At 38.8% G+C, this 11940-nt stretch overlaps 1 protein-coding gene across 6 annotated transcripts in view; it reads right to left on the reverse strand.

The window, feature by feature from the left end:
* The window catches only part of foxn3 (forkhead box N3), a 106597-nt gene that overhangs the window by 67306 nt on the left and 27351 nt on the right, over positions 1–11940 (reverse strand). For 3 of the 6 annotated variants that reach the window (XM_051869249.1, XM_051869250.1, XM_051869251.1), the window contains exon 2: positions 205–761. In XM_051869249.1, the coding sequence (XP_051725209.1) occupies positions 205–747 (543 nt within the window). In that variant the 5' untranslated portion in view covers positions 748–761. Of the gene's footprint in view, positions 1–204; positions 762–881; positions 904–7380; positions 7498–7608; positions 8018–11940 lie in introns of those variants that run through there. The other 3 variants (XM_051869252.1, XM_051869253.1, XM_051869254.1) reach the window with 3 other exon arrangements.

Genomic DNA, 11940 nt, shown 5'->3' on the forward strand with positions numbered 1-11940 from the left:
TCTGACAACAATCCTTTCTGAAAATGGCCCCGCCATTTAGGTTACTGGAAATGTTTAAGCAAATATTTGTAGAGTCTCGACTACTAAAAAAAGATTAAAGAAAAATAAAAAGTGGAAAAATTAAATGAAAACTAGAGTAAATTAAGGCCAGCACTTCCCACTGTGCAATTAAAAATTGAAGCAGAACGATCTTGGCATCCTTACCTGACTCCTGTCCTTGTCCACCTTCTTAAAGCACTTATTGAGGGACAGATTGTGCCTGACTGAGTTCTTCCACCCCGTCGGGGCGTTGGCAAAGTAAGGGAAGTGTTCCAGGATCCAGTTGTATATGTCTTTAACTGGCAGTCTCTTGGAAGGGGCATCTTCTATGGCCATGAAAATGAGGCAGCTGAACGAATAAGGGGGTTTGCAGTTCGGGTTCTGCTTGGCATCGTAAGGGAGATCCGAGTGGGCCGGGGAGGGCGGGGTGTCATCGTCCAGGTCCTGGACAGGACTGACGCTTCTCAACACGGGGTCACCGAAGCTGTTGAGCAGGTTCTTGCTCTCGTGGAGCCAGTTGAGGTTGGTGAGTTCCTCGTCCTCCACGCTGCCCTTCTCCAATTTGATGATCGGAAGAGCCAGGTCCATTTCCTCGGCCTCCTGTAGGGCTCGCGTGATGGAGCTCGCCTGATAGAACTGGCTCAGGCCGCTCGCGACGCTGACCCCGGAATTTTCCGGCTTCTTACTGGGAGGCATAACCGGACCCATTTAGACCAAGGCTCCTACGGAATACACCAAAGAGAACATGATCACAATCACAGAACATCAAAAGTGAAAATAAAACACATTAAGAGGACCATTTGGAACAGAGTCAGTGAATATAAAACAGGCTTGACACATACTTCCCAAATGCACAGTCCAAATTCACTACAAAATTATTGTAGAAGTTTACAGACTGATTGTCTTGGAGGTTAAGTAAGAACACTTGATGTTCAGATCACTGCAGGAAGCCCTTACTTCCATCCAAGGAACAAAACATTCCCTGAGAGCACAAAAAGAACAAGACAATGAGAACCATCCTACTCTGTCAACAGCAAGAATGCACGGCACGCCATCCTGCTCTCAGAGATGATGGAACAGCTACTGAGCAACTGAAGAAGCCTTGCTATAGTGTGAAATACTTCAAGTAAATGGAATATAATACTCAAGGTCATCTACAACTGATCTGCTCTGTCTGTTTTATTTTCTCTCAGTTGCTCTTTTTATAGTTGTCATACAAAGATAAAAATAAATATAGCTGCAAGCAGCAGTTAAGGGGCCAAGCACAACAAAAGCAAACAAGGAAGCTAGCAGCATACCAACCTTAGGCCACGTTCACACTGTCAGTTTTTGGGATTGACCATCGCATTTACTTACAGGTGTGAGTCTTGAAATGTCTCGTTCACACAGCAACTTACAGTAGCGTCTGGAACACTGCCTGTATGAACGTGCAGCGAGTGCCAAGCCCGTATTCTTATACTAGTAACCATAACGACAGTGACCAATGTAATATTAACGATGGCGACGTCCATAAAACTGAAAAGCATTATCACTTTTGACATGACAAGGGATTAACTGAACCACGAGTTCATCCATTAAAACTTCATTAACCAACAGCAGCATGTAAGCACGCTCTAGCCAGAATCTTTAACCGTTGCACTCGCATTACATCCTTTGCAACGTCTCGCGCATGACACGGCATTTGAATTTGGAAAAGAAACACAAAACTGATGGGAGCCACTCCGGTGGAGAACAGTGACTGGATCTAACACCTTCAGATGACACACACAGCTCATATCTCTGTCGCAGCAAGTTACCAAAAGAAACCACACACAAAACACCTTAGCACCTTAGCAGTTGTCTAGTCCGGTTCCATTCACACAGCGCGAATATTCCGAGAATGCGGTTGTGAGCATATAATCAACAACCAATGTTTCCAATTTTCCTACCATTGCGAAGATATTAGCGAATGCTAAATCACAACATTACACAAACCATAAGGTGAAACTTAGCATGTTTGGTATCGTTGGACTCGGCAAAGGAATCAGGAATCTGAGGAGATGACTCCCGTGAAAATAAGTCAACCAAATCCAAAGTTATAAGCATGTGAATATTTGATTTTACCACTAGGTGTTGCTGGCTCGAAACTTCTCAGGCTCCTTCAGAGCACCGTGCCGATGATCCATACCGAGTTTCATAAAGATACGCTAATGCATTCATAAAATACAGCATTTTACTACAAAACTCAAAATGGCAGACGCACAAAATGGCCGATATGGGAAAATTGGATATCATTCAACTCGGCATGCCGTCCCGAGACCAATTTTATGATTTTGAAGTTATAAGAAGTTATAAGCAAAAATAGCAATTTTTCGTATCTCCTGACCAGTAGGTCGCGCTGCGCCAAAAGCAGCATGTAGCCTCAGGTCATGCTTGTGATGACATGTTCTAAGTTTGGTCTGAATACAATAAAGCATTGAGGGGATACAGTCTTACATCTATTTTCGCAAAGGCTATGCAAAATTCGTTTGCGCTTTATTTGAGAACGATTTGACGTATCGACTTGAATTCCTCAACTTTTGGTCGGCATAGTCTGAAGATGATCTGGTTCAATTTTTGTGAAAATCAGAGCAACGGCCTAGGAGGAATTAAAAAAAAGTAGGTTTTTCAAAAAATTATGGCGGAAATACTTTCATGATGGAAAATGACGTCATAGGGTGCAGTCGAATCGTCTTCAGTCAAGACGATGAGCCAAGGAATCAGAGTGGGGAAAAAAAGAACTTTGTTTCTAGTCCTTACGATTCAAAAGTTCTTATTCTAAACGTAAGTGCAACTTTGTACAGTTGGTGGCGCCAGAGGGACCGCGTTAAAGACTCCAAATTGGCTATGGTCACAGTTTTACTGGCCTCTATCTGTGTGACAAATTTCATAACTTTCCCGCAAGTGGTTCTATGGGCTGCCATAGACTTTCAGAGCAGAAGAATATAAATGATCAAATGTGACAGTAAAACATATAATGTTACAAAAGATTTTGATTTCAAGTAAATGCAGAAATGTTGACCTTTATATCAAAGAATGCATCATGGTTTCCACAAAAATAAGCAGCACAACCTTTTTAAACTTGAAGATGATAATAAGAAATGTTTCTTAAGCAGAAAATCTGCATATTAGAATGATTTCTGAAGGATCCTGTGACACTGAAGACTGGAGTATTGATGCTGGAAATTCAGCTTTGCCATCACAGGAATAAATGACATTTTAAAATATATTACAATAGAAAAACAGTCATTTTAATGTATTAATATACAGGTTACATTAATGTGGATTAGAACCCATAAACATTACCACTGGACCATACTTTAAATCATACTTTATATTAAATTGCTGATCCATGCCTTTATCCACTGACCTACAAAATCCCAGGATTGACAGAGGCAATGTAGAAATGAAGGAAACAAATTAAATGCCAAAAGTGCATTTGTGTACTTGCTGAAAATGAATGATAATAATTTAAAAACAAGATTAAATACTTATGTATAACTTAATTAATATTCATGAGCTAAGTCTTGCCGTTTTAGATCACCACAACCAGCTCGTTTGTGACTTTCCCATATTTTAAAACAAAATGACAGCCATAGTATTGCTAACCTAAAAATTATTCACTATTTCAGGGGTGTCCAATCCTGTTCCTGGAGATCAGCAGAGTTCAGTTTCAACCCTGATCAAACACACCTGTCTGTGATTATCAAGTGCTCCTGAAGATCTTAATTAGCTGCTTCAGTTGTGTTTGATCAGGGTTGGAGCTGATCTTTGCAGGGAGGTAGATCTCAAGAAACAGAATTGGGCACCCCTGATCTATTTCAATACACTATCCCATAAAGAACTGGGTATGACAGAGGGGAAAGATATTATAGGGGCATGTCAATCACTGAATCAAATACTCAGAACATGACACCAGAAAAACAGACTGCGACCTTCCCCATGATCTGTCACACAGATCAATTTATGTGGCGCTGCCTCTCCAGTCTCACTCTCTCGCTCAACGCACCCAGTCCATTTGCAAAAGCAATTACTAGAAAGCCACCATCAAACATTTACATCAAACATGATACTGCCAAAAATAATTCTATGAAAATGTTAAAAAAAAAAAAAAAAAAAAAAATCAAACTGCTTTGTCCAGCAGATTGTTTTTTTCTAAAACAATGTGACCTCAGCTTTAAACTGCTTGTCTTTCAGAATAGAGAAATACTTAAATATTATACTTAAGTGCTGCAGAGAAAAGCAGCATTTTGAAGTGAAACGAAATCACCTCTTGTTCAAACTAGCCATCAGCACATTGAAATGCAACACGGACACTAAAATCATTCATGGAAAATCAATGTACTGCATCTTTCCAATGAGGAGCGCTCATTTCACTCACCCTCCGATGGGGCGCTCCGGTCCCGTGAGCCGCTGCACAGGAAAATTATATTACAGCTGACAGTAAAGTAATTTAATTGCACTGTTGCCATGACAACGCAGGCCTCTGTTTAGGCCTAATTTGCTGGCAACTGCCAATAGTGTCCCGAGAGACCCAAAACATCATTCTTGACCATTATTTCTGACTTCAAAGAAAGTTTTTGCAAAATACCTTAAAGTATCATACGATAAGGAAGAGCAATGATGTGATTTCTCTTTTCACTTCCATCCTGATTTATTTTAGAACAAATTTTCTGTCTTTTAAACATTTTCAAAGACACAAATAGCTTTTAGCTCAAAAAGAGACAAGCAATGTGAGAGATTTTCTTTAAGGGTGACTTTGAAGCTCTTGCACCAGCCACCTGACATTTGAACATGAATTGAAACTTTGCTCTCAAACTCTAGAATGCAAACAATGATTTTGACATTAGCCTCAAAAAGCGAACTTTAACGCAGGGCTTTGGGGGGGGGGGGGGGGGGGGGGGGGGGGCCGAGCTCCTGGAGGCGGAGCTAAAGAGTCACGAGCACACGCAGCTTTTGTGTAGAGATCGTCTGCTAGCTGCGACATCATTATAAATACAAAGGGAACAAAAACATTTGTGTTGTTTACATTATATGCACTTGCGCGCCAATTGCCATCTGATGCAGCTGTACTCACCACCCGCGATCTGCAAATCCAGCGCCGAACTGGGACTTGTTTACAAAGTATTCGTCACCGAAATCCCGGGAACAAACAAACATACGTGCACAAGTCCGTTGCTGCCCCGGAAAAACAAACTTCATCCACTGTTCCCTTAACACTGGGTTCTTTGGGAAGCTGAAAAAGGTAATCTTTTCCTCACAACCAAAAACACACTCCTTTTGGTGACAGGAGCTGCGTCTCATTTCGAATACTCTGTCATACGTCCAACTCGTGTTTTGAAACTTTGACCATGAGAATGCAACTCTTTAACAGTGTAAATAAGTCAGAATGCCCCCCAACAAAACCAAAAAAGAAATTGATACATTTAATTCTGGTTTGCTTAGCATTTACACTGTCATGTTTAACACCGAACCTAAAGATTAAAAAAAAATATATATGGCTTTTATGACGTATATTTTGCGACAAAACTTGTCAAACATCCAAAACAATGCTGTGTTCTGGGCTAAATGTGCTTTATGTGCATACATATGATGGTATATGATGGAGCTGACAGCTTGTGAAGAGCTTATAAAATGTGTGAAGGAGTCAAAACACTGACGGGAATCCCTTACACAAACGAAGATCTGCTGCAAGGAGACGCAGTTCCGATGCCTGTACTGAAATGTCATGGGCAACATCACAACTATAACGAAAAAAAACAAAACAGCTAAGCTTCAGCATTTTTAGGGTCACATCTTGCTGTTTTTGGTTCGGTTAGATATCTTTGGTCCATGTTGTGTTCATATTTCAGTCGAACCGCACCAGAGTTCATTTGGAAGTGGACCGAGACCCATCTTTTCAGGGGTCTCAGTCTGCTTGTTTGGTGCACACCAGAGTTCGGATGGCAGCGTTCACACTTAATCAAATGAACCGCACACACAGACCAGTCGCACCAGAGTTCATTTTAATTGAACCAAACCTGTTAAGTGTGAACACACCCTAAGGCTAACTGAACTAAAATGGAACAATAATTGGGCCAAAACCAAAGAAAAAGCATGTATACTGTTTCCAACATGGAGGATTGTTGTGAATGACACATTGTATCTGATGTCCAGGCTCATGTTTGTTTCTCCAGGATTGTGTTTCTCTGGCAAATACTTATAAATGTGCTCCAGTCGTGCGTCCAGATGACAGAAAACCAGATCACAGAGGGTGGGTTAAAGCTACAGATAATTAGACATGATGCTCTGATCAGAGCCCAAATACCATCTGCCTGTCTAAATCAACATTTGTTTGGCAGCCTCATCATAAATCAGTGATTAAATGCATGCATACATGCAATTTGTGTTTAAAATAGTCATATACTGTACATCTGCATATGCAAGCAACCGGCCGTTGGAGCTTGAATAAATTAATGTCCACTTGTGTCTGCCATGTGTTAAAATGCATAACGTTATCCTATGAATGGCTATGTTCATTTGCATGTCAGTATGACTGACATAACAAAGACAACACAATGACAAAGAACAGGACTTTGTTCCCTCATCACCCATCCTAACATCTGACTATTAACCGCATGCACAAGTGCCAAGAGAGATCCTCTATTCAACATGCAGACACGGACCGTCCTGATGTTACAAGCCGAGCGACTGCCAAACTGTCATTGTTTTGCTCGCTTGATTGGGAGAGCTGCGTTAAAACAAGCACAAAACTCATTTAAAGTGGGTGAAGAACAAGTAATGAGTCTATTCATGCTGGTAATAAATCGCTCAGTGAGTCACTCAGCCACAAAAACAAGAAAAAAGTAAACTTTATGTAAAACTTGACTTCTGACATGTCACATTCTCAACAAATGATTCAAATTAGTCTAAACTAGGTTTTTATAACATCAGAAGAAAATGTAAATGTGCAAAACTATCATTATGCTTGGGTGGTAGCTAGGATGTATGCAGTTGCTAGGTGATTGCGTACTGGACCAAGTCAAAAGCTCCTATCCCAATCTTTATCTCTCTTCATGCAAACCTAGTGATGAACTAGCTGTCAGTGGGGTTTAAACGAGTGGAGTTTCCTAGAAGAGTTTGTTTTGTTGCTGGAGGGTAAAAGTACTGTATAAAGAAAAGAAAAAGACAACACTGTAAGTAATCAGATTTAAGGATACTTCAGCTTTACGTCAAAACAACTGCCATCCATCCCACAAGACCTCTATTTCCTGACGCACATCACACTTAATATCCATCTGACATATAAATGTGCCTGTGAGAAAGTAAAAATAAACTCTGTACCTGCTCTGAGATTTCATTCATAAGCTTGGCGTAGGCTTCTCTCGGCTCTTGTGACAAACACTTTCCTTCCCTCTAGACAGAAAGACATTTATGTGTAATCTCACACCACGGTACCCATAATTCCAAGGCACTCCGAAGTACGTAATATCTAGCTTTTGAGGGCATAAACACTCCACAGCCTACGTCAAAGTCCCGGCAAGCCTTGACTCATCTGCTCGGAGTGTTTACCTGTGAGAATTCTCTGAAAGGGTGTGACCTGTGGAAACCCCTCCTCTTGTGGAATCACATGTCATGCTCCACTAAACTGACTGCTGAAGCCCCGCCCCCCCATGCATCAGATTGGATGCAGGCCAGGGAACTCCTATGAACTGCAGAGACATGTTTCAATGAAAACAGCCACAAGTAACATCATTTACATGAGGAAAAACAAGCATAAGAAGACTTAGCTGGAGGACTCCTGGCATTTTCTTGAAGCAGGTAATCCACATGTTCGGCGCTTTGAAAACAAATCCAGTCTTTATGGCTTTTGGTGTCGGCTCGAACAAAAAGTCATGTGATGTCAATACTCGAGAAACGAGGGATAGGTGAAAGGTCACGTTCTCTCTGCTGCAGAGGCAGTACATAGCTGCACTCAGCCTGTTTTTAAAGCAGTTCTCTTATCACTCCACAACAGAGAAGTGGCAGGTAGAGATTTCGTATGGCTCAAAGCAAAAACCATGTCCAATTCAAAGCCTCGACTAAGCAGACACAAAACAACCACTCGGCGTTCAAATAGCCCTAATTACACAAGAAATAATCAAAGGGCTTTAATCTTGGCATGAAAAAAACATTACAAAAGTTGCAGTTAGTCTTTTTATCCCATTTGAAACTACAGCTTTTAATTACAGCTGGTCTGTGCAGCGCATTGCTCACAGTATTGTTATGCCCAGAGCCAAGTATTGAGCAAGAGTTTCCACAGCTTAACACAGTTATCATGGGTTAGTACTTGCAGAAATGATTTACAACCACTCTTTTGATTAATCTACCAAGTGTATTTAATCAAAGCCAAAAACCCTTGTGCACAGACAGTCTGTCAACAATTTCACTATGAAAAAATGATGGTTCACACAACTGACTCAGAATCTCAGAGTTGTCTGAGAGCATAACTACTCTTTCTTTCTCAAAACCAGGAATGTTCCAGGTTTAATACAGTTTCGGGTTTGTTCCACAACATTCAGATGGACGTGTTTGGCAATCATGTGCAATTTAAGAATATATCAACTTTTAAAAACACATCTTAAAAACACTAGTTAACTTTGAAAATACGTAGTTTGAGACATTGTCTCCTCTCCCATCCACCCCAGAGAAAAGCCTCATTTTACCCTCTGTGAAAGAGAAGAGAGCAGACCATATCTTAAACTGTATCTGAATGCATCTGCTATATTAATGAAGGTCTGGCTGAAAAGAGTCTCATTTCAAATGTTGTGTTAGCAACTTTGAATCCATAGCCTGCCAAGCTACACTTGAAGTAGTATAGTCAAGTTACTCTAAACTGCTTACTGACTTCTGACAAAAAGCAATGCTGAAAGAATTTAAAAGAATTTAAAATTTCTAAAATATAAAGTTGTGAAGAAGTTATATATTTAAAACACTATTGGCAAGATTTACTAACAGCTTGCACCAGCACAAACCCTCTTTTGGCGTTAAAAACTACTGTCAGGATTTACTAAAGACACGTAGTGCAAAATTAGCGCTGAAAAGGCATGGTCTGAGTTGTTTTTGCAGCTGACTTTATTGCATATGCATTTGTAGGAGTTTCCCTTTCAAACACAAAATTTATGGGAGGAGAGTATTTAAATGAATCACGCAATGCAATTTACTAATGTTTGCGCTAGTCAATTTACTGGTATTTGCGCCATTATTTAACGCCCAAAAAAAGTATGTCTTAACCCATTTTGCGACATGACTGCAATTGTTGCTGCTAGGAGGAGACACCGGAGAGAACAGAGAGTGCGTGGTAGAAGGAAGAAAATATTTTCCACTCGCATTAATTTCTTTGAAATGCTAGAAGACGTTATCCGAACATATCGTTTGCCAAGCCATGTTGGCCTATATATATATATATATATATATATATATATATATATATATATATATATATATATATATATATATATATATATAGATAAATGTGTACGTGTTTGTCAGATTACATGTAACAAGTTGCGCCTGTGTCGACCCGCACCTGATGAGCATTAGCTCTGCTTATTTGTGACCCAACGCTAATTTGCACTGTTCTTGGTAGATTGTGTTGGTTATTATGTAAATGAGTCTGTGTTCTTTAATATCTTTAAAACTTGCCACTCCCATTGGCGCATTTATGTAATTGCGCTCTCGTGCTAATTTGCCCCGTTTAGTAAATCTAGCCTTATATATAAAAATTAAAAAATGTGTATTAAATATTTTTATTTCATAATTTATTTTATAAATACATTTTATTTTTATATATTATGAAATTTACACAAAATTAAATATTTTTTTATGATGCAAAATGGTTTTGTATATAGAATGTATATATTTTTCTTCTCATTTGTTTTCCTTAAACAATAGTTGTAATGCATATTTTATATACAAATAAATATTTTAAATATATAAAATATTATATTTTATAAAATGCATTTTAAATACAGTAAAATGATATTACTTAATGAAGCAATATATTGAATAATAATTATACATGTCATTTACAATTTAATCACAGCATAAATGCTGAGTTTTTGAATGAATAAAACAATCTCAAAAAGGGTAACAGCATTAAACTTAAATTTACACTAAATATAACTATTTAAAAAATAGAATATATTCTAATTTATACAACAAGGTTGACACTATTATGTAGCGCATCGAATTGGTGAACTTTTTTTTTTATCAGTTCATTTACATGAACTCTCCAAATGAACTGATTTACAAGAATGAATCAGATTTTCCAGTGCTACATATGAGAACACGTCTGATTATTGCCGCAACTCGCTCTGCAGTAAAACCACATGCAAATTACAATGTGACACTGAAAACAGCAATGTAGCTTTGTGGTCACACTACACTGCTACTAGTGGAAAAGTCTCTTGGAAAAGCTGCAGTATTTTGAAAACAACTGAGCTATACTGTCATGCCACTGTTAAAGGTAGTTCATCGCTAAATTTAGTCTCCAACGCTGCTGCTTTCCCCTCGATGTCTCCTTCTAAGCATTCCTGTAACAAGGTTATTTACTAGAAAAAAAAATACAGTCAACAAGAAAGTATCCATATAGTTAATTCTGTCATTATAATAGTATCTAAATGATCCTGTTCTAATTTAAGCACACAAAGCTGGATTTAAGATATGATATTCTAAAATTGTTTTATCTCACTGCGGCCAATAAGCAGATTACTGTGAATGTTCTACCTAGTAGCTGAGAGCTCATTAAAGCAGAAACAAAGAATTGATAGTGTCAGAGGCTGCATATATTTTCCCCACAGAGGTCATTAGGGTAGATTAGCACTGTTCTGTTGAGATAGAAACTCTAATTCCTGCTCATTTCAGCTCTGGCTGGGTTGCTGCCCGTGAGGAGAGGTTCAGTCAGGCTGCAGCGGCAACTGTGTCACCATGGTTAGTCCGAGGCACACGGGCGTCCGTTACCTTGGTAACGGGAGGATGGCTGGGACAGAGTGACAAGCTGTGTTAATTCTTTCACCCGTGAACCCCAGAGGATCACCACCATTTCTCTTCATTTCCATCGGAATCTGAGACCCCATTAAAACAGTCCGATTTCCACCACATCTCAGCTTATTAGCACCACAGTTTCATTCTTTTTATTCCCTGGATTTCCTTATTGGATACATCAGAGGCAAAGAAAGGTACAAATTGAACAAGAGCTTTGAATAAATGCTGTAATGGATCTTCGTAAAAGTACAAGCTGTGTTCAGCTGTGGATTTATATCCATAATGTAATCATGCTTAATGGATCTCAATCACATCTACCAACCCCCTCATGAAGCAATGCAGCCTCCACCACTAGCATTCTGACAGCAGGGTTAGGATCTCAGGTCAGCCTCTCTATAAACAGCACTGGACTTTTCTTTGTGCTTGTGTCAGGATCTTATGGTATATTGGAAGGCAAATATGCTGCAGAGATAGCTAGTTAGTAGCAATTTAAAATTTCTGAAAAATTTTAAAGTTTTGAAGAATTTATTTATATATTTACAAACATATTTATAATGTATATATGTATATGTATGTTTATGCATATTCATATTTGAACGAAGTCTCTTATGCTCATTAAGGCTGCATTTATTTCATAATAAATACAGAAAAAACAATAATATTGTGAAATATTATTACAATTTAAAATTATGGTTTTCTATTTTAATATACTTTAAAATATAATTTATTTCTGTGATGCAAAGCTGAATTTTCAGCATCATTACTCCAGTCTTCAGTGTCACATGATCCTTCAGAAATCATTCTAATATGCTGATTTATTATCAATGTTGGAAACAGTTGTGCTGCTTAATATTATTTTATAACCTGTGATACTTTTTC

This window comes from Ctenopharyngodon idella, chromosome 17 (genome assembly GCF_019924925.1).
Source record: "Ctenopharyngodon idella isolate HZGC_01 chromosome 17, HZGC01, whole genome shotgun sequence".
Lineage (NCBI taxonomy): Eukaryota > Metazoa > Chordata > Actinopteri > Cypriniformes > Xenocyprididae > Ctenopharyngodon > Ctenopharyngodon idella.